At 45.8% G+C, this 21743-nt stretch overlaps 1 protein-coding gene across 5 annotated transcripts in view; it reads right to left on the reverse strand.

The window, feature by feature from the left end:
* Positions 1 to 2929: 2929 nt before the first annotated feature.
* CEACAM20 (CEA cell adhesion molecule 20) overlaps positions 2930 to 21743 on the reverse strand; it is an 80694-nt gene continuing 61880 nt past the window's right edge. For 3 of the 5 annotated variants that reach the window (XM_072754608.1, XM_072754612.1, XM_072754621.1), the window contains 11 exons: positions 20937 to 21014; positions 20066 to 20344; positions 19342 to 19623; positions 17820 to 18098; positions 14799 to 15077; positions 12414 to 12528; positions 12119 to 12204; positions 11249 to 11310; positions 10848 to 10883; positions 10240 to 10362; positions 2930 to 5088 (listed from right to left, as the gene is read on the reverse strand). In XM_072754608.1, the coding sequence (XP_072610709.1) occupies positions 5035 to 5088; positions 10240 to 10362; positions 10848 to 10883; positions 11249 to 11310; positions 12119 to 12204; positions 12414 to 12528; positions 14799 to 15077; positions 17820 to 18098; positions 19342 to 19623; positions 20066 to 20344; positions 20937 to 21000 (1659 nt within the window). In that variant the 5' untranslated portion in view covers positions 21001 to 21014 and the 3' untranslated portion in view covers positions 2930 to 5034. Of the gene's footprint in view, positions 5089 to 10073; positions 10363 to 10847; positions 10884 to 11248; positions 11338 to 12118; positions 12205 to 12413; positions 12529 to 14798; positions 15078 to 17819; positions 18099 to 19341; positions 19624 to 20065; positions 20345 to 20936; positions 21015 to 21743 lie in introns of those variants that run through there. The other 2 variants (XM_072754598.1, XM_072754594.1) reach the window with 2 other exon arrangements.

A 21743-nucleotide genomic window follows, 5' to 3' on the forward strand; every position in this document is an offset into this window, starting at 1 on the left:
CCTCAACGGCGCCGGCGGCGATTCGGCGGGATTCCAGCTCCTCCAGGAGGCGAGCGTGGGGATTACCGCTAGCCGCTTGGGGTTGGGGTAGATGGTGGGAGCTGCGACTGTCCGCGTTTCTGCGGGGCGAGGAGACGTAGGACCTGGAGGCCCAGGCCTAGGCTCCGATGCGTGGGCAGTGGCTGCCTGGCCTGGGGCCCGCCGGACGCCCAGGAGCGGCCGTGGAAACGGGATCGGGATGAAAGGGCGGGGACCCCTCCCGGGCTTCCCGCGAGGTCTCCGTTTTGGTCCTCAAGCCCCCAAATAGTGGCTTCAAGCCCAAAGATAGCGGCTACAAGCCCGTTACACAGTCCAGTGACTTCCTGTCAGGTCCTTTAAGAATCTGGCCTGCTGATATATTTTTATAGATCATAATAGTAAAAAGCAAGAATCCTTTTGCTTTTTAAATTGAGTTCTTTCTCTGCCTGTAAGACTTCATGGATCTGTACTCTACCCCTCCCCTTCGCTTTTTGCCTCATCTCAGTTCCAGCCACGCTGGCCTTTCCACCTTCTCTAGAAACTCCGTTAGGCTCCCACCTTGCACGTGCTGTTCATGCTGGCTGGCAGCTCTTCCTCTGAGGATTCCCCTGGGTTCTCTCCATCTGCTCTTTAGGCAGATGTCACTTTCTCATGAGGCATTCCCCCACAAACCCTTGTAAACGCGCAAACCCTTCGCTCGCCATGCACTCCCTGCCTCCCCCTCCTCCTCTTTATTCTTTAGAGAACTTTTCACATCTAACATAATATATGTTGTAGGTATTTGCTTGGTCGGTTGTTTATCTGCTTTCACCACTGGACTGTCAGCTCAATAAGGGAGAGGATTTCTATCTACTTGGATCACTGCTGTATCCCCAGCATCCTAAGGTACCTGGCACATAATAGATGCTCAACAAATATTTGGTTTGTTTTTGAATAAATAAAGGTTCCCGGCCCGCCTTGGTTAAACCCGTTAACATCTTAACTGGCACAATCACCGTGTGAGGAAACAGTGATGTTTACTTCCCACCACCACCAGGGAGAAGCTGACAGTTGGAGCCCCTGCTATAGGACATACGGCATTTTAAAGGTTTTTTTTTAAATTGCTGTCAAAGTACTCCTGTACTTTTCTTCACATAACTTCTATCTTTTAACAACAAATTATTGCTCTTTGGAATTAATCTCTACCCCCCTCAATTTCTTATAATTGGTCATTGTGGTTTTTTTTACTGTTTATTTTGGGGGCACCTGGCTGGCTCAGTCCATTCACCATGTGACTCTTGATCTTGGTTTTGTGGGTTTGAGCCCCACACTGGGTATAGAGATTACTTAAATACATTTAAAAACTTTAAAAATAAAAAGTAATACTTATTCTGTATCTGGTTTAACCTAATTGAAATGTTAGGATTTAAGATTTTTATTTATTTATTTGAGAGTGCATGCACAAGAGAGGGAGGCAGACTCCCTGCTGAGCAGAGAGTCCAACATGGGGCTCAATCCCAGGACCCTGGTATCATGGCCTGAGCTGAAGGCAGATGTTTAATCGACTGAGCCACCCTGTTGCCACTGCAATGTTAGGAATTTTTACAGCATTTCCTTTGATATTTTTGGCTTTTCTAGTGAGACAATCATCTCTAATAATTATTTCATCTCTTCCTTGCCAATATTTATTTTTTTAAAGATTTTATTTATATATTGCGGGGGAGAGAGCACAAGCGGGGTGAGCGGCAGAGGGAGGAGAAGCAGGCTCCCCACAGAGCAGGGAGCCAGATGCAGAGTGCCATCCCAGAACATGGGATCATGACCTGAGCCACCTGGGTGCCCCTTCTTTGCCAGTATTTTTAACCAGATATTTCCTTGCATTTGGATTGTGTCAGCTATCATTCTCACAACAATATCTGTAGAAGTGACGTTCTTGCTTGTGTTCTCTTTTTAATGGGCATGCTGCTGACATATGAGGGTTAAATATGTTATTTTTAAAATAGAAGTAGGTAACCTACTGTTTTCTTAACTTTTTATTACATACATTTCCAGCACAAAAGTAGAGAGACTAGCTAAAGGGTACCCCCTCCTTTGGCCTGGCATGCAATTTAATTTTTCACTGGATCTTTTCTCTCTAGCCCCACCTTTGCTTTCCACTTTACTCCTCCCCCAGTCATTTTGAAGCAAATCCTACACATTACTCCACTTCATCTGTGTTTCTTTATGTGTTCTAAAGATAGGGACTGGTTTTAAAAATAAAACTTCATTACAAAACAGATATGCATCATGGGGCCCTTAGGTGGCTCAATCAGTTGAGCATCTGACTCTTGATTTCAGATCAGGTCTCAGTCTCAGGGTCATGGGATCAAGCCCCATGTCGGGCTCCACACTGGGCATGGAGCCTGCTTAAGATCCTCTCTCTCCTTCTGCCCCTTCCCACCCACTAGCACACTCTCAAAAAAAAAAAAAAAAAAAAGATATGCGTCATAACCGTTGGGCACAGAGAATGCAAAATTACTATGATACTACTACTACTACTACTACTACTACTACAAACCACAAGACCCAAGAGAATTAACTAAAAGAAATGAACATTCAAGAGAGGCTAGAAAGGCATCAAATATGAAAACAATAATGGGAAACGTTTATGTACCACTCTGTGCCAGGGACTGCTGTAAGGTCCTTATAAATGTTTCTCACTTAGTCCTCATAGCAATTCATACAAGGTTGGACTGTTACTTCCTTTTACAGAAGATGAAATTGAGACCCAGAAGTGTTTAGTAACTTACCCTGGATTGTAGTGTGAGGGCAGAGCTGGGATGGAGTCTGAGAAGTCTGATACTAGAGTTCATGCTCCTTTTACATTATATTGCCCCTTACCCTCATATCCATATCTTTCCTCTTTATAAGCAATATTAAGTTTGCAAACAAGACCGGAAAGTTTATATTTATTCATAATAATGAAAACAAAGGAAGCATAAGAAGAAACCTTCAAAACCCCAATGACAGACATAACAGAATCTCCATGCCACAAGCTGTATTGTGAAGATGTCAAATCTTGCAGAATGATCTACAGATTCAGTATGTAAATGTGACAAAATCTTGATGGGATGCTTTGACCATTGTCTCATCTTCTTTTTCTGTATTTTTTCAATTTTTAAAAATTTAAGATATTCAGACATTAAAGCAAAGCATTAGTAAAATAGAATTTAAAACTGACTCTGTCTTTTGTTTGCTATTTTTTTCTCCTTTCAAAATGAACAACATAGTAAGTTTTACTTTACTGTGAGGTACAGGAACTCATTCTAGAAGACACCCATCGAACCCAGAGGCTGTTTGGGGATTGGGTAGGAGCCAAGTTTAATATGGAAGTTCTGTTGGCCAGGATTTGGGTGAGGGCTCAACACATACTGAGAAACAAGGAGGTCATTAATCCATTTGCTCTAAATGTTAGAAGATAAAGGCAAGAGTCACTAGAGGGGGAGTATAACCTGTCCCTTGGATACTGGGGTGTGGCGGGTTCTTGGCAGTGGGGGAAATAAAAGACGGTCCTGTCTTTTGCTTCTCAAACTATAAACATTGGAGGGACCCATGGCTTAATTATCAGCCCTTCTCTTTTCTGTCTTTATCCATTCTCTTTGCAATCTGTAGGGAAAAGGGTTAACTCAATGGACCTGGGGCATTCAAACCCAAGAAAGGCCTTTTTCCATGACTGGCTCTTGGTTGGCTTCTAGGAACTAAGGTCTTGTAATGTTCTGATAAAGGGTTTTTGCAGGCCTGAGGCCTTGAGCCATGCTATCCCAGCTTGTCCTTAATTTATACAATGTGATCTATGGTGAACACCAACTTCGCTTCTGTAAGGGCCTAGAGCTTCAGTGACAGGTCAATCCTACAGTATATGCCCATGTAACTGACCTCCTATAAAAACCCTGGACACTCAGGTTCAGGGTGAGCTTTCTGGGTTGGCAACCCTTCACAAGTGGGTTGGCAACCCTTCACAACTGTTATCACACATCATTGTTGGGGGAATTCCCCTGTGACTCTACTGAGCAAAGACACTTGGAAGTTTTTACATGGTGTCCTTCAGATTTCACCCCATGCACCTTTTCCCTATGCCGATTTTATTCTCTATCTTTTTGCTATAATAAGCCATAACCATGAGTATAACCATTTCTGGGTCCTATGAATCTTTCCAGCAAATCACTGAGCCTGAGGCTGGTCTTGGAGAGCCCTGACACAGGATATCCTACAGTCCCATAACTTTAAATCCCACTGACAACTCTCAGATGTGTATCTCCTACCCTGATCTATCCAGACTTTTATGAATAGTTGCCTGTTTTATTCTCTAGCTAATCTATTTTTGACTTGCCTAAGGCAAATTCTTGATTTTCCTTCCCTGTCTGAAATGTGCTCCTCCCTCATTACTGCCTCAGAAAGTGGCTTGCAGTCATCCAGGATGACTCCCAGAAACCTGAGAGTCACCCTTCACTCCTCACTCTCTCTTCACCAAGTCTGATTCTCACCACTTCTACCCCCAAAGCCCTTGGGACTCTAAGCATCTTGGATCTGCTCCTCCCCAGGCTTCTTGCTTCATTCTGATTTTTTCCTGTAATCATCTCTTAATAGCTCCTTGTTCTTCTCCTCTGCCATTATTTGAAAGACTGGCCCCTGAATACATCCCCTGCTCATCTCTGGCTGGCTCACACTACATTTTCCCCAACCCACCTGCTGTGTCCATCACCAGTGTTTGCTCATCCTCATGATACAGCTATAGCATCACCAACTGCTAGGTTTTAAACCTTTGCACTCCAGTTCTGGGTCACTTTCTCCCTGTTTGTATTGCTTTTAAAGAAACATGAGTCAAAAGCCCAAGATTTGGGCAGGAGCTAGGGTCTGGAGCTTGAAAAACACATTAAAACAGAATATCACAAGATCTACAAAGTCAATGGCTGGAATACAATAGGAACCCAATACATTTCATTGAATATCTGATTGAGCGTGACTTTTCCTAGGATTTCTGAAGGAAATCTGCTTCTGTTAGACTGAGGGGTTGATCTGGCAGTAAATGTTCTGTTCTGGATTCACAAGCACCTGTTACACAAAGAGAAAAAATGAGTTCCATTTTCTGGGAAGGCCTTCCTCGCCTACTTGCTATATTTAGTCCAAGGCCCAGATACTCTGGCACTGTCCTCTATCTTGGAAATTCCAAAGATCTTCTTCCTATCTCACTGCACTTCAATCATGCTGGCCTCTTTGTGTTCCTATAATGGCTGATATACTTCCCTACCATGGAGGACAGATTCTAAAGTGTCCTTCATACTCCTCACCTCCTGGTATTCATGCCTTTATGTCATCCTCTTCCCTTGAGGGCAAGATCTGTCACTGGCACCTATCCAGCAGAATATGGCAAAATGACAAGATGTGCATGATTGCATGTACTGATTCTGTTACATAAGATCACAACTTCTGTCTTGGCTTTGAAAAAGCAAGACGCAATGTTGTAAGCTGCCTATGGAGAGAGCCAATGGCAAAGGACAAGGGCAGCCTCCAGTAGCTGCCTTGTTAGGCAGTAAGAAATCGAGGCCCTTGTTAGGACAACCTGCAAGATGTCTGTTAGGCTGCCAATTGAAGCCAACTGAAGGCTGCCAATAACCACATGAGCTTGGAAGTGGATCCTTCCCCAGTCAAACCTCAGATGAGATCTGAGCCCAGGCCAACATCTCGATTACAGCCTGGCAAAAGGCCCATCTAAGCAGTGCATGGACTCCTGATGGAAACTTTGACATAACAACATATACTATTTTAAGCTGCCAAATTTGTGGTACTTTGTTGTGCAGCAACAGATTATAATATACCCACTTCAGAACCTTTTCACTTAATGCCCCTCAACTTGGAATACTCCACTCCAGGCGCTTTGCATGGTTTGCTCCTTCTCAACCCTCCAGAATAGAGCAGATATTGAGTTTGCTGACCCAACACTCTTCCCCATATCTTATCCCTTGCCTACTTCCACTGACAAGACTAGGAAGCGTAACACCTCACCCTCTCGGCCTTCTTTGCAACAAGGAATATACCATGTGGCAGAATTCTGGCCAAGGAGACATAAGAAGAGTTTCAGTGAGTGAGACTTCTAGGAAGAGCTTTTGCTGATGGAAGGGAACAAATGCAGCTCTCCTCCCTGGACCCTGATGAAGAGAGGGGCCTAAACGACTAGCTGTACTGGTGCCAAGCTGACTGAAGAGCTGGCAAGCCTCAACACAATCTGTACAATGGCCCAAGCCAGTCTGATTCTCCTCTGTAGAATTTGAACCTGGAAACTCTAAAGTAATAATAGAGGGTGTTGTTATACGTAATCTGAAGTTATAGAGGAGTAGTGACCAGGAAGCTTGCGCAGGAACTCAATCTGGACTAAGAACAATGGGGCAAGTTCCTTGCTTAGCAAATATGAGCAACCATATAAGAGAGAAAAGCTTCCTGATAACATTCCAGTCCTTGTACGACCACAGGTAATTTCTGAAATTGAGTTATCTGAGATTCCCCAGTGTTCTCTCAATTACTTTCGGAGGGTTTGTCTTTTTACTGAAATCCCTGACTATGGGGGCACCTGGCTGGCTTAGTTGGTAGAGCATGTGGCTCTCGATCTTGGGGTCATGAGTTCAAGCCCCACATTGGGTATGGAGCCTACTTAAAAAAAAAAAAAGATAATGTTTAAAATCCCTGACTATGATACATAAGACATTTACATCTTTTGAGAGTGATTCATCTGTCAATTAGACTAAAGCCTGGCACCCTCCAATCTACCCTCCACAGTAATTGGTCTACCCTCTGAAATAACAGGGAATGCATCTGTCACTCCACTGCTAGGCAGCACTTCAGACACAAAATAATTGGAGTTCTGTGTCCCCAAAGTTTCTTTTTTCCAAATCTGTTCTGGCCTCCCTCTTTTGCCTCCTAAAAAGTTTGATTAGCCACTGACCCCTTCAGAGGATACTGTCTAAAGTCCATCTCTGAACATGGAGTAATCTGGTTAGTCCTGAATATGGATGTTATCACTTGAGTCATCTGAGATAATTTCACTAATCCTTAAAACCAGGAAGCCATCACCTGAACTTTCAATGGGAAGCTCTGCTTCTCAATTGCCCAAATGAGCTAATAACTTTCTTCTTTTTGGGTGATAAAACTGATGATGCTTTTTTTAAAAATTGGCTATTAGGGAAGTCAAAGACAAATGAGAAATATAGGAACAGATACTCTGTAGGTCCAGCATGTTTACTTTCTTATCCATACCTTAACTTCCTGCTCTTATTTAAAGTATTTTCCTAATTGTATTCCTATTTGTAATTAAGCACCATTATATAATGTGGTATATAAGCTTGCTGTCAATTGTCTCAAATCCTCCATGGGAGAAATGTAGAGAGGTAAATATGAAAAAAAAAATTAAAGATTAGAAAGAAAAGAAAACAAATTAAAGAGGATAGATGGTTATCAATGGACTGAAAGGGATGGGAATAGTGAGAAATGGAATGGAATGGAAATTGATGCCAGGGAGTAGAGTGAAATAAATGGCATGGCATCCAAAAAATGTAAATGAAAGAAATGGAATAAATAGAAAATCAGGGGTGCCTGGGTGGCTTAGTGGGTTGGGTGTCTGCCTTTGGCTTAGGTCATGATCCTGGGGTCCCGGGATTGAGCCACACATTGGGCTCCCTACTCAGTGGGGAGTCTGCTTCTCCCTTTCCCTCTGCCTACCCCCAGCTCGTGATCACTCTCACAGTCTCTCTCTTAAATAAATAAATAAATAAACAAACAAACAAACAAACAAGTAAATAAATAAAATCTTTTAAAAATAAGTATAAAAATTATAGTTGAAAAGAATGAAAAGGAAAAGAATGGAGTAAAATAAGCTGGTGTGGAAAGGAGAAGAATGACATGGAGCATAGGGTAAGAACTGAATGGACCAGAGTAGCAAGGGAAGGCATTTGAAGAGAGGAAAAGAATGGAAGACAAGTGACAAAAATGTAATATGATAAGGGAAACTGGGAATTTAGGAATGGCAATACAGCAACAAAATTGGAGTGCTGGGGAATCTAGAATGAGAAGATGGCATAGAATGGAGTTCGTGCAATGGTGTGTCTTGGGGGGAAAGGAGATGGGAAGGAACAGAAGGAGAGGACCTGAAATCAGGAAGCTAAATGTAAGGAAAGTAGCATGGGCTGCTGGAAGGGAGTGTGATGGGAGAGGACAACGGGAGCATGGAATAGGATCCAATGGAGAAGAGTGGAGAAGGGATGGAAGAGGACAGAGTAGACGGAAATGGGAAACAGTGAATAGAATTGAGCAGCAGAGGAAGGCATAGGGGAAAGGAAATGGAGGGAGAAGGAGGAAAGAAGTGGAAGGAAAAGGAAGAGAGTACAAAAATACTGTACGGAAGGAGAAGGGGAATGTGCTAGAATGAAATGAAAGCCAGGTACACAGCACTGTGTAAATAGGGAGATTGAACAGAAAGGAGCAGGATGAGGGCACCTGAGTGACTCAGTTGGTTGAGCATCTGCCTATGGTTCAGGGCCCTGGGATTGGGCCCCATATCAGGCTCCCTGCTCAGTGGGGAGCCTACTTCACCCTCTCCCTCTGCCCCTTCCCCCACTCATGTTTCCTCTCTATATATCATAAATAAATAAATAAATAAATAAATAAATAAATAAATAAATAAAATCTTTTTTTTAAAAAGGAAGGAAGGAAGGAAGGAAGGAAGGAAGGAAGGAAGGAAGAAAGAAAGAAAGAAAGAAAGAAAGAAAGAAAGAAAGAAAGAAAGAAAGAAAGAAAGAAAAAAAGAGAAAGAAAGAGAGAGAGAGAGAGAGAAAGAGAAAGAGAGAGAGAGAGAGAGAAAGAGAAGGTGATGGTGGGAGCTAGAATTGTAGGATGGACTAAATATATGAGTGGGGAAGAACAAGGATGAAAAGAAAGAGAATGGAAATGACACAGAAGGTTGGGATGGAAACAGAACGGACAGAAATGGAAGAGAAGGCTGCAGAATGTAGAAGGCATGAACCCAGTGGAGTTAAAGGGAAAAAATAAAAATGAGGAAAATGCAATAGAAAGCAATGGGAAAGAATAGAAGGGACATAAGGAAGAGATGGAGAGGAATGGAATGGCATGAAATAAGAGGAAAACAAGGAATTTTATGGAAAGAAACAAAAGAAATGGCATGCAGAAAGATGGAAGAGAATGGAAGTAAATAGAATGGCAAGCAAATGGTTGGATAAGTGGGAAAGAAATGGAGTAAAGTTGGGCGCCTGGGTGGCTCAGTGGGTTAAGCACCCAACTTTTAGTTTCCGATCAGGTCACAATCTAAGGGTCATGAGATTGAGACCCACATCAGATGCTGCAGTGGGGGTGGATGTCTGCTGGAGATATTCTCCTTCTTCCCCTCCCCTACCTCATGCTCTCTCGTGTGCACACTCGCTCTCTCTCAGTTGCTCTCCCTCTCAAATAAAAAGGGTGGGGGAGTAAAGTAAAATGGGTAGAAAGGAAATGAGTGATGTAGGAGTGCCCACAGTACTGACTCCACCTTGTCCACATCTGCAAGACGACCTTTCTTGGCGCTACGTGTTTCAGGCACCTTGCAGGTTAGGGTATGCCCCAACCGAATGCGGGAAGGCTTGTTTTGGTCTTGCCTACGCTTGTTTAGATAACTGGTAGAGATGATGATACAATTTCTTCCCCACCTCCACCCTTCTAGAGCACAATTGGTGGCAAGAGGTCTGGTACACATTAGACACCTTGCCTTCACCCTCTAAAATCTGTGGAACTAAGACTGGGATCTTGTGGAGAAATGCTGCACTCCTTCCTGATCATCGTCCACCTGATTTCCCCCCGTCAGTAAGTTACTCTGAATGAAACTCTCTGTAAACTGTAATGTAAGCAAGCATCTGCTTTGTTTTATGGCCTCAGAGTGCCTGCTCAATCTGGGGGATATGTTCCTGCTCCTCCTCCACCTCCTAACAGGTAAGATGAAAATAAATGTGAGGGAAACTTGGGCTGGAGTAAAAATCAAGGGGACTGTAAAGGAACAGAATGAAATGAACTAGAACATGATAGGATGGAAATGAGTGGAATGGAACTGAAAAACAGTGAAGGGAAAATTCTCTTGGCAGCTTATCCTACAGACTTCTCAGCAAGGAGGAGAGGCAGATTGGTGACAGCTCTCCACCTGTCCAAAGATTCAGGGTGGTATAAAAGCACCTCATAGTCTGACTCTGTGTTTCCTTTTGGTAGAGTGGGGACCAGTGGATCCAATGCAATTGTGGGAGGTGGTTTTCTGGGGCCATTACAATAGTATCCAGAGGCTGTTGATGGTGGATCCTTCTACAAGCGAACGGAGAGATCAGTTAGGGATCATGGGCACAGATTGCCTTAAAATCACCATGTCTAGAAAGTGCCAACTTGCACTCTTCAGCGACCTCAGAGAGGAATAGGTTTCACCAGGTTCTTACAAAGAATCAGAAATAGATGTAAGTTTAGGACCAAGGGCCCTGGCCCTGACCTAGAACTCTGTCTTTTCACCTTGGCAATCTCTACTCCAAAATTTCCTTTGCACCTCAGCATGTGCTAGGCTAGTGCTATCTCATTTGCAATCCAATTCAGAGCCCCGGAGGTAAAAGAAATCACAGCAGGAGCCAGGGACCCAGAATCTGGGCCAGCTGCCTCTAAGGCCTTGGGCCACTGTCCCCCCTTCTCTAGCCTTGCAATGCACAATAAAGAGTTACACAGGATGGTTCCTCAGATACAAAATTCTCAGATTGAATTCCCACTGTAGCTTTTTAAAGTCAAACCCAGCAGTGCCAACCTACCTCATAAAATTGCTCTAGGGGATCTGGTGGCAGCATCTGGGGAAAAAGAAAGTGGTAAAGAGGTCACAGGGCTTGGGATGGGGACCATTCCCAGAAATTCTCAGAAACAGCTTTGGTCTCAGAGGCCCATTACATCCCTTCTGACTCCTAGAGGAGCTCAAGACTAGGCATTGTCATGTTGAAAAGCAAGACAAAAAGAGATGGAAAGCAAGAGAGGGTCTTGTGGATTCCCAGAGGAGGCAGGGGAGGAAATGCAGAGAAACTCAAGCTAGCACTGGGTATTCTCAAAAGAACATGCCTCACTTCCCAACCCCAGAGGTGGGACTGGAACAGCCCTGCTGCACTGGGGAAGGGCCAGATTCTCAGAGGAGCAGGGAGGGTCCCTCTGGAGCATTGCTCACCTCTTTGACTCCAGCTTGTCCTTGAGGTTCAGGTAAATTGGCATACATGGCCTTTGGCCAATCTAGAGAAATGGAATGACAGCCCAGGGCTGGTATCAGGAAGAGATGTAAGGGAAGGGGTTGTTTTTTCTCTTTTCTTTTCTTTTCTTTTCTTTTTTCTTTTCTTTCCCTCTCCCTTTTCCTTTTCCTTTCCTCTCCTTCCTTCCTTCCCCCCTCCCTCTCTCCCTCCGTTTTTCCCTCCCCAGGACTCCCCATCACATCTCTGGTGAGCTTGACCTAGGAATGCCCTGGAAATCTAGTTGTGGGTTAGATAAGGCTGTTTGATGAGATGGATGAGGACAGAAATCTAAGAACTATTGCTATTTGTGTCACTGGGTCCTCTGTAGAGTGGATTTATCCTTTATCCTTCCTGGGCATGGATTTCCTCTCTGTAAACCTGAGCTGGGTTGGACAGTCTCTAGGGCTTCCATTTTGTGGGGTCCATCCTTCCAGAATCTTAGCCCAGAGATGTCAAAGGTGTTTCATTTTGCCTTTAGTCAGCTCCACCCATCAGTAGAGGGTGCATGAAGCACTGTGTCGAGATGGGTTATAAAGGTGACTTTGGGTTCAGCAGGGATGAGTGTTGCAGTTGATTCTCTCTGCCTACAGTGATCAATTAGCAAAATTTTCTGAGATTGAGGAAGGAGAGAAGCGTAACAAATGCCCATTTATGCTGTGGATGTTGGAACAGCAGAACTCCTCCGAGTTCTTGGCTCCAATCTCATCCATGATCACTAGTGGCAGAGCTGGGAGCAGAAGTCCGGGCTCCCAGCACCAGCCTATTCCCCAGCCTCCACCGCTGCCCTGGGCATCAGCCATGAAGTCACTTACTAGAACAGGACTCTGCACAGGGCTCCTCCACAGAGCTGGGTGTTGCTGCCTCCTGGACGGGGTCCTCTGCTTTTTTCCTTGAGAACCTGAAACCCCAAGTCCCTCATTCTTCTGCCCCCAGACCTCACCATCTTCACAGGTCCCACCCATATCCCATGTCCTTTCTTGGGCAATGTCCCAATCCCCCTGAGTTCCCCAGTTGCTACAAACACAGCTCAGCACCATGGTCAGCAACTCTTCAGCCAGGCAGGCCCCCTGCAGGCCACCATGTCCCCTACCCCATTCCCAGCTTTACCGTTTGGCATTTCTGCTGTAGAGGAAATAGCCCAGGCCTGCAGTCAGGGCAATGAAAATCAGGATCCCGAGGGCAATGCCAACAATGACTCTTGCAGACAGGGAAGACCTGGGACCTGAGCAAGGAGAAAGAATTGGGACCCTGGTCTGACACCCTCATGCCTGCCCCCCTCCCCTTCCCAAGCTGTGGTTTTATCTCTAGTGTCACTTGATGAACACTTGTTTTCCAGTCACTGGGAGGCAGCACTTTGTCATATTAATAGCATGATTTTTAGAGCCAAATGGCTTATTCACATCTCAGCTGTGTGACCTTGACCATGCTACTTAAACTCTCTGTACTTCAGTTGTCTCCTCTGTAAAACAGGGATAATAGTGTCAGTGGTTGCTAAAAAGGTTCAATATAAGAGTATTCATGTTCAAAATATGGAATGTTCAACATGTTCAAGGTAGGACAATACTTAGGCCCACGGAAAGTGATCAGTAAATGTTGGTGGTATGACAATACTGTTTAAGATAATGGATCAAATATGGCCTTCAGAGGAAAGGCTTTGAAAACCGGAAACCTGGCTTTCCGCTATTTTTCCCCTCATTTTCATACCTGAGTCACCTTTAACTTTCTGGGGCCCTGTGACCATGGACAAGTGACTCCCCTTCTCGGAGTCTCATTTCCTCATCTGCAAAGTGAGGGAAATGGTACCCACTGCACAGTGATGATGTGAAGATGAAATGAAATCGTGAATGCTCATGCCGGGCATACCACAGGTGATTGATTAATAAACGGCAGCTGTAATCATTAACATGGGCCTGTGTTTGCCCATCCAGCTTCTGCCCAGAAGCCTTCTCAAAGGGGTAAAGTCCAGCCACAGGGTTTGGGAAGGCAGCCATGAGGATCAGGGTTAAGAGGAAGGGGCTCTCTGCTTTGGAGGGGCATGAGGGGGCTTCCAGGATGCTTTGGAGGTTCTTAGTTTCATTCTTTGAGTCCTCATTTCTTTCTCTGTCAAACAAGCATAGCCATTCATAACCCTACAGGCTTTGAGGGGATTGAGTGAAATCCCATGTAGGAGAACCAGCACCGTGCCTGACACAGTCAGTATTTGATGAAAGGCAATGGTATGATCCAATGATGATGATGCCAGAAACTGCCATCCACCAGGCTCTAAGCTGCAAGAGCCCTTCACATGTGATCTCGTTCAAATCCTACAACATTCCCATGACCATCAACAGGACTCACTGCTCCCTCCCCTGAGCCTCTGTTTCTCCATTCATCAAATGGTCTTAACAAGACCAGAGAGTGTTTTGAGGATTAAATAAGGTAGTCTGGGAAGGTACATATGGTCCTCCGCTTGGTGATAACTAAGAACATGAGTCCTGAGGCAGCCAGCCTGGTTTCAAACTGTAGGATGGGGCTCAGTCTCTCCTACACAACAGAGATAACAGCAGGCCCACCTCAGAATTGGCTGGTAGAGAGCATCAAGAAGCATTTGCTGATATTGTGTATGGAAAGGCTTATTTCAGGCATCTGGCAATAGGCTCAATTAAGAATAATTTCATTTGTTTAATAAACATAATATGCCAGGCACTGCCATAAGAACTTTACAAATGTTGGTTAATTTTCAACGACCCTATGATCTAAGCACAATTATTATGTTTGTTTTACCCACAAGGAGTTGGAGGTCCAGAGAGGTTAAGCAGCATACCCCATGTCATACAGCTAATAAGCATCAGAACTGGGCTACAAACTCTGGCTAATAGTGATACTGTGTTGCCCTCTCAGGAACTCAAAAGACAGAAATACAGGGACTCACTGCCAGTCACATCCAGTTATTATTAATATAATTCCTATAGTTAGGGGCACCTGAGTGGCTCAGTGAGTTAAGCATCTGCCTTCAGCTCAGGTCATGATCTCAGGGTCCTGGGATCAAGCTTCACATCTGGCTCCCTGCTCAGTGGAAAGTCGGCTTTTCCCTCTCCCTTTGTTCCTCCCCTGCTTGCACTTGCTCACTCTCCCTCTCTCCCTCTCTCTCAAATAAATAAAATCTTTAAAATATATATATATATATAGTTCCTATAATTAACATAATTCCTACCAGTTCACTCCTTTGCTCATTGACTATCTCCCTGACTTACTATACTTCTAAACAACTCTAGAAGGGAAGGCATTACAACTCCCATTTCCAGGTAAGAAAACTGAGGCTCAGAGCAGCCTGGAGGGTTTTCTGGGGCACGCAGCTAGGATGTAGATGTTCTAGTTCCCGAGCATTAAGGACTGGGATTCAGCAGCTCCATGCAGTACACTCGTCATACTAGAAGACTAGATAGTGAGGCCGGCATTAGGAAAAGCCACTTGGGCCCCAGTAGAAAAGGCACTAAGGACTAAGGGACTCACCTACCACTGTGACCAGGACCGAGGCAGAGCGGGCCAGCTGGGTCAGTGGGTTGGAGGCCATGCAGTTGTAGACACCCTGGTGTTCCCAGGTCAGGGTCCCGATGATTAACTGCTGCCCCATATACACAGTGGTGGAGTGTTCAAGGGTCCATTGAAACTCAGCACCTGGCTGAGACTCTGCCTGACAGTGCAGGGTCAGGCTAGAGTTGAGCTCTGCCTTGACGGTGCTGACCGCCCCAGATGCTGCCCCTCTGGTGATGTCCACTTGATCTGGGCCATCTGTGTGCAAAGCCAAACATCATGCACCCACTCTCTGCTGGTGAGGTTTCCCATACTGCCCAGTCTGCTTCCACACTCGAAGTTTTACCCCCTTCCCCCCACCCCCATCCCCACCCCTTCTTGAGTCTAACAGAACTTTAGGTTGTAGCCTGGCTCTTCTGATGCCTTTGAAAACGAGTCTCGAGAGAGATGTTCTCTTTTCCTCCTTAGGTGCCACACAGGCAGACTGTAGTCCACGATGTGGACGGGACAAACCCAAAGGAAAACAACATCAAAATAAAAAACAAAACCCCCTACCCTTGCAAAAGCGAACTCTCACCACAGAGCCTCGTAACGCATCCAGGCTTCCCAAATTGTTGCTGTGGCCTGTGAACATAGCCCTACACTTCCAAAAACTTCACCATTCTGATGGACTCTTTTAGTGAATTGAGCAAATAGCCCTGTTGGGATATTTAAATGTACATCCACGTGTTCTCCAAGGTCAGATACTTGCAAATTTCCTTCCTGAAGCCAGAAGGAGATTCCTGGCACCTGGCTCTCCTCCTCCCACGCAGTGAAAGAAACAAGCAAAATGGCTGTTGAGTTTCTCATGCAAACTAAGAGTTGAGGCTTTTTCTTATTTAAATTAACATGAACTGCTGGAAAGAAGGATGCAAAGAGTTTCTAGTTGGGACTCAGGGAAAGGAGGAAAATCCTGCCCTCATTGCCTGCTAGGCATCCTTTGATAGTCTCCCCATCAGAATCCCATGGCCACCAGGATCCCTCAGGGTCTTCCCATCCTGGTGTCAAATCCTCCACACAGTGGCCAGGGGGGCTCCCGAAGTACTAACTTGACACTATCCCTCCCCTGCTCGGAGCCCTCCATGGCTCCCTAATGCCCTTCGGACAAAGGCTGCAGCTGATGAGCTCATTCACAATCTTGCCCTTACAGACCCTTCCAGCCCCACCTCTCACCTCTCCACAACCCCCCCACCCCCAGTCTCAAATCAGAAATAAGATCCCACTAGGATGTTCCATCTTTATCATGCTGCCTCTTACTTTAGAGCCTTCACACATTCTCTTCCTTCTCTGGAATGCTCTTCCCTGAGTCTGCTCTACCTAGCTTACTTGTCCTCTGGATCTCATGGTAGACACCACCTCTCACAATGAGCCTCCCCACATCTCCCAGACTGGTGGGGGCTTCCTTTGGGTTCCCCAAATCCTTTCATCCCATGGCAGCACTCTTGACACTGTATTTTTTTTTCTTTGCCTGATTATCGCCCTCCTCATCCCAAGTAGGCTGTGAGCTCCAAAAGTCATGGCTACAACTTATCAAGCACCCCACATTTGCTCAGCAGAGATGAGCAAAAGAACAGTTTTTGGTTTTATGACTGAAGTTGGAAGTGAAGAAGAGAGCAGTAGGGTACGTAAGCCTCCATATGCCCCATTACTTAACACACATACACATACACATACTCAGTATGTGCTTTCTCTCCCTGCAGGCACCTCTTCTTCACTTCAGTATGTGGCCACTACACTGTTTGAATAGCTCAGACAAACAAACAAACAAACAAACAAACAAACAAACAAAAAAACAACTTTGGAGTCAGTCCCTTTCTCTTTCACTTGTGTCAACAGCAGCAAATCCTGAGTTCTATATTCAAAATGCATCCATGGTCTGATCACTCCTCATTTCCCTGACGGACAACTGTGGCCACCCAGAGAAAGCACCTCACAGACTTCTCACAGCAGGAGTTTCAATAACCCAAGTGCCCAGCCTCTGTGCCCTAAAATCCACTGCTGGCCCTCCCACGGCTACCCTCTACCTGTACCTGAGTGTATTGGAGAAACAGAGGCAGGCTCCTTCCTGGGAGATACAAGGCTTCCTGACAGTCTTGATGATGTTTCTCAGACTGCATGGTGGGGCTCCATGCTTCCATCCAACCTTCTCTCCCTCCCTCTCTCCTGCTTGCTCAGGGTGGGATAAGCATCTCGGTCACTGGTTCCCCCAGCCTTCCAAGGCCTTCTCCCTACTTTTCTGCACAGGAGCATCCCTCCTACTAAAATCCTTGTATGTGTCATCCCTTTAATTCTGCCTTGGGGTCTGCCTCTCCAAGGACCTGAACAATCACAACACTTTCTAAACCACTTCCATCTCCTCAGCTTCCACCCCACAGACAGAGCCCAGGATACCCTGTGAAAACCTAATCCTCTCCTCCTTCCCCCTAGAACCTTCTGTTGCTCCCAGTGCCTCTGCCATGGCTCATGGAATTTGTCCCCACCCTTTTACCTCTTGACCTCTTCTGTTCTGTCCTCTCTCTAATTCGCCTGTCTAGTTGCCTCAGCCTCCTTGGGTCCCTGTGCCCACTGCTCACCACCCACTCCACATGCTGCTCCCTCCCCCTGGCACTCTCTTCCCTTATCTGCCTATGCAGTTTTGCATGAACACCACCTCCTCAGGGAGGCCTCCCTGATGACCCCACCTAAGAAAGTAGCACCTTCCCCTCCCAGCTTCCCCTGCCCCCATGCTGCCTTATGGTTCTCCTCAGCCCCGCCCAATACACCATGTCTCTCCCTTAACGGTTTAGGGTGTGTCTCCCCACTAGAAGGTAAGCCCCACATGGGCAGGTGATTTGTCTTGTTCCATGCCCAGACATGCCTGGCACAGAACCGGTGTTCAATAATTGTGGGATGAATGGCTGGAAGGAAGGGAGGGAAGGAAGGAGGGAAAGAGGAGGACAAGGTGCAGCTTGGGTGACTCACAGCTGATGGTGAGCCTTAGGGCCTTGCTTCGTGCCCGGCTGCCCCAATTCCAGACCTCACACTCATAGGGTCCCGTGTCGTCTCTCCGGAGGCCATGGATGACCAGGCTCCTGTTGTTGGCCGACAGCACCAGGTGTTTGTTGGGCAGGAGGGCCTGGCCCCTCAGGAACCACAGGACTCCAGCCTCCTTGTGGGAGGTCTGGCAGATCAGGGTCACAGAGCTGGCATTTTCCACGAGATTCAGGGTTGGGGACACAATGTGAGGCTCAGTCAGCATTTCTGGAAACACACAGAGACAGAGGGTAGGGGTCAGGAACTCTTTCCCAGTCTCTTGCCCAGGCGGGCCCCATAGGGCTTTCCAGGGATCTATGTTATATATTGTGGATGGTGTGTGTGTGTGTATACTTTACCTATGACTACATTAATGGGAGGTATGAGTGTGTGCTGTGTGGCAATAATGTGAGTATGTTATGGGCTTTGTGTGTACGGTGAGTGTGTGGAATATGGGCATGTTTTGTGTGTAAGTTTGTGTGTGTGTGTGTATATGTTTTGTGACTATGAGGTATTGTTCATATTCACTTTGTGAGTGTGCATTGTGTGTATATATTCTCTGCATGTGAGAGTATGTCGTGTGTGGTATTGTGTGTGTTATACATATGTGTTGTATGGTGTTCTACATGCTGTGTGTATGACTGTGTTGTGTGTATAGTATATATACACTGAGTATGTGTAATGTGTGTCAGTTGTGTACATGTGCTGAGGGTATTGAATGTAGAGTATGTGGTGCATTTTCTGTGTCATATGTGAGGATCTTGAGTGACTGTGATGTGTGTGTTGTATGTATGTTATATGTTGTGGGTGTATATGTTTTACGTGAGAGTGTGTGGTATGTTTGTGGTATTGTTTGCTGCATATGTATCACATGTGAGATAGTATGTCTGTGTTTTATGTGTATCTCCTGTGTGTAGTATATGTGTTGTGTGTATGTGTGAGTGTACTGCATGTATGTGTTAGGGGGTTGTCTCTACAGTGTGAGCATGTGATGTAGGTCTATGATGTGTTATGTTCTCTGTGTGTTGTATCTGTTGTGTACATGTTATATGTATCTGTCATGTGCATGTGCCTTGCATGCATGTTGTATGTTGGTTGTGTTGTGTGTTATGTGTATTAGTTGTACATGAGTTATGTGTGTCTTGTGTGTGTTGTACAGGTGTGTGAATGTGCTGTGCATATGTGGTTACTACTCATGTGTTGATATGTGTGAATACTGTGTTAGTGTTTGTAGAGAGAATCAACCCTCCTACCAAGTTTCAGGGAACCAAAGAATGGACAACCCATAGACAGCCAACAAGGTCTTGTGGAAGATGTGCCAAGCCAGGAGCCAGGCCCTTCCCTGTGGTCAGAGACCTATGCTGTCACCAGCCATAGAGGAAATCCCCACTCTTCTGTGTTCTCAACCTTTGGGATACTGGTGTAGCTCTGACTCTCAGAGGAACAAAGGAAACAGGAAAAAGAGGCTTACCAAGGACTCGGACTTCAAGAGCACTCAGGCGGAGCAGGTGGGTGGCAATGTTGGACACCAAGCACCTGTACATGCCTTCATGCTCCTTGGACACAGCCCGGATGGTAAATGTTCTCATCGAGGAAAATGGGAGAGAGTTGTTGAGGAGAAACCAGGAATAGTCAGGAGGTGGATGAGACCGTGTGTCCACCGAGAGGGTCACAGTGGAACCCTCTATCACCTCAACCACCTCCCCGCTGGATACGCCAGACTCCAACTTGATTTCAAATGGGTCAGGACCATCTGGGAAGACAAGAACAATCATAGCAGTAACAATCACATCAGCAATGGCTCTCTCAGGGAGAGCTCAGGAGTCAATAAATATTAATATTTCTCTTCTCCATACCCAAGCTCTGGATCAACTACAAAGGAGAGACAGGAGTCTAATGGAAATTAAACGTCAGCCTTATCTGTAGGTAAAGCAGGATTTAAGACACACCTAAAGCATACCAGCAAATGCTCTTTCCTTGCCCCTGCCAGACAAGACATCTGAAGGTGACTTAGTTTTAGATATCTTAACTTGGATGTTTCCGGTAGTATCCAAGTAGAGACATCAAACAGTTATATGTCTGGAGTCCAAGGGTAGACAAGTCCACATTTGGATGGTTCTAAAGCTGTGAGGCTGAATGAAATCACCAAGAAGGGAGTGTCAGTGAAGGGCTGGGGAGAATGGAAAGGGACTCACAGTTCACAGTCAGGAAGGTGGGATCACTCCTGTGGACCTGGAGGAAACCCTGAGCTTCACATTTGTAAATCCCAGAGTCCTCCCGCTGCACAGTGAGGATAGTGAGGTTCTTGCCATCCGTGGACAGCTGCATGCGTTCATGGAACACCAGGGGGACATCTTTGAAGAACCACTGGATGGTAACATTGGCATCCTTGGTGTAACAGTAGAAGGTCACCTGTTCCATCTGCTCTGTGGCAGTGTTTTGGCTGATTGAAATGGTGGGCTTGGCCAGCAGTCCTGCACAAAGAGAGATAAGGAGACAGAGGACCAAGCAAAATGTAGCCACAGAGAGACCCAGAGAGTCAAGGATGGATTGGAATTGCCAGAAGACACACGAGCTCAATGCCTGGGCTCAAATGCTAGATCTACTGCTCATTTTAAGTGTGGTCATGGGCAACTTATTTCCTCTTTCTGAGCCTTCATTAAAAGGGATTGTACAAATAAAGCAGAAGGATCTGGGATATGACAATGGGTCAATTAATATCAGCTTTTAAGGAGAATCACCTTTGTAACAGGGATGCCAGCCAGATCCCAGTGCCTACTTCTTAGCCAACCTTTCCCACCCACAACCATGCTAGCCACAGTCCACCCCTCTACACCTGCCCCAGTACACCTGATTTGACCAACCAGTTGTTGCCAGACCCTGGCTGGGCCAATCTGATTGGTCTCTTTGAGTTGGAACTTTGAGTATGGAATCCTAATGGTGATTTAGGTATGAAGGCAGGGATCAGAAGGATAGCTTTGTTTTCTGTGTCCACATCTATGAATCTGCCTTAAGTCTGAGTTGCCCAGGGGGTCCCAGACATAGATGGAATAGCATCCTTCTCACCTTGGGTGGCGGTAAATGGGTTGGCATCAAGGGTGAGTTGGGCTGCAGCTGGTAGACTCCACATGGTCAAAAATGAGGCTGGTGGGGAAGAGGGAAGAGGCATTTAGGGAGGAAGATGTGTGTTGGAGGTCCGGTTATGGTCTACATAAATATAAGGGGGTCTAGGTCATGGATGTGGCACTTCACCCCTACAAGCTGGACTCCTAGCCACTACTCACTGACCATGTGACTTATGGCATGTTTTTTAATCTTCTTGAACCTCAATCTGTCCAGCTGTAGAATGGACATAGTATCACCTGTACCCCAGGGTTGTTGTGTTGTGGTAATGAATACTGGCAAGCTGGAATTGGGCCCCTGAGGGTCACTGTGCTGTCTCCAATGGTTCTCACCCTGCAGGAGATACACAATCAGTCTCCTCATTCCTCAAGAGGGAAGAGATGTGCTCAGACAGGAGGAGTCACTTTCCAAGACCATTATAGTAAGCGGCAGAAGCCAAACTTGAACCTGAACTGCCAGCCCCTAAAGACTGTGTTCTTCACACCACATAATTCCTCCTGTCAGGGACACCTGGGTGGCTCGGTGATTGATCCCAGGGTCCTGGGATTGAGTCCTGCATCAGCAATCTACAGAGAGCCTGCTTCTCCCTCTGCCTGTGTCTTTGCCTCTCCGTGTCTGTCATGAATAAATAAATAAAATCTTAAAAATAATAATTCCTCCTGTCAGCCCAGGGATGGGCACAGAGCTTATCCCTGATTAATGGGAACTTCTATTATCTCTGGTGGGGGAAATTAACCTTTGGTACTTCCG

Source organism: Vulpes vulpes, chromosome 1 (assembly GCF_048418805.1).
Source record: "Vulpes vulpes isolate BD-2025 chromosome 1, VulVul3, whole genome shotgun sequence".
Taxonomy (NCBI): Eukaryota; Metazoa; Chordata; class Mammalia; order Carnivora; family Canidae; genus Vulpes; species Vulpes vulpes.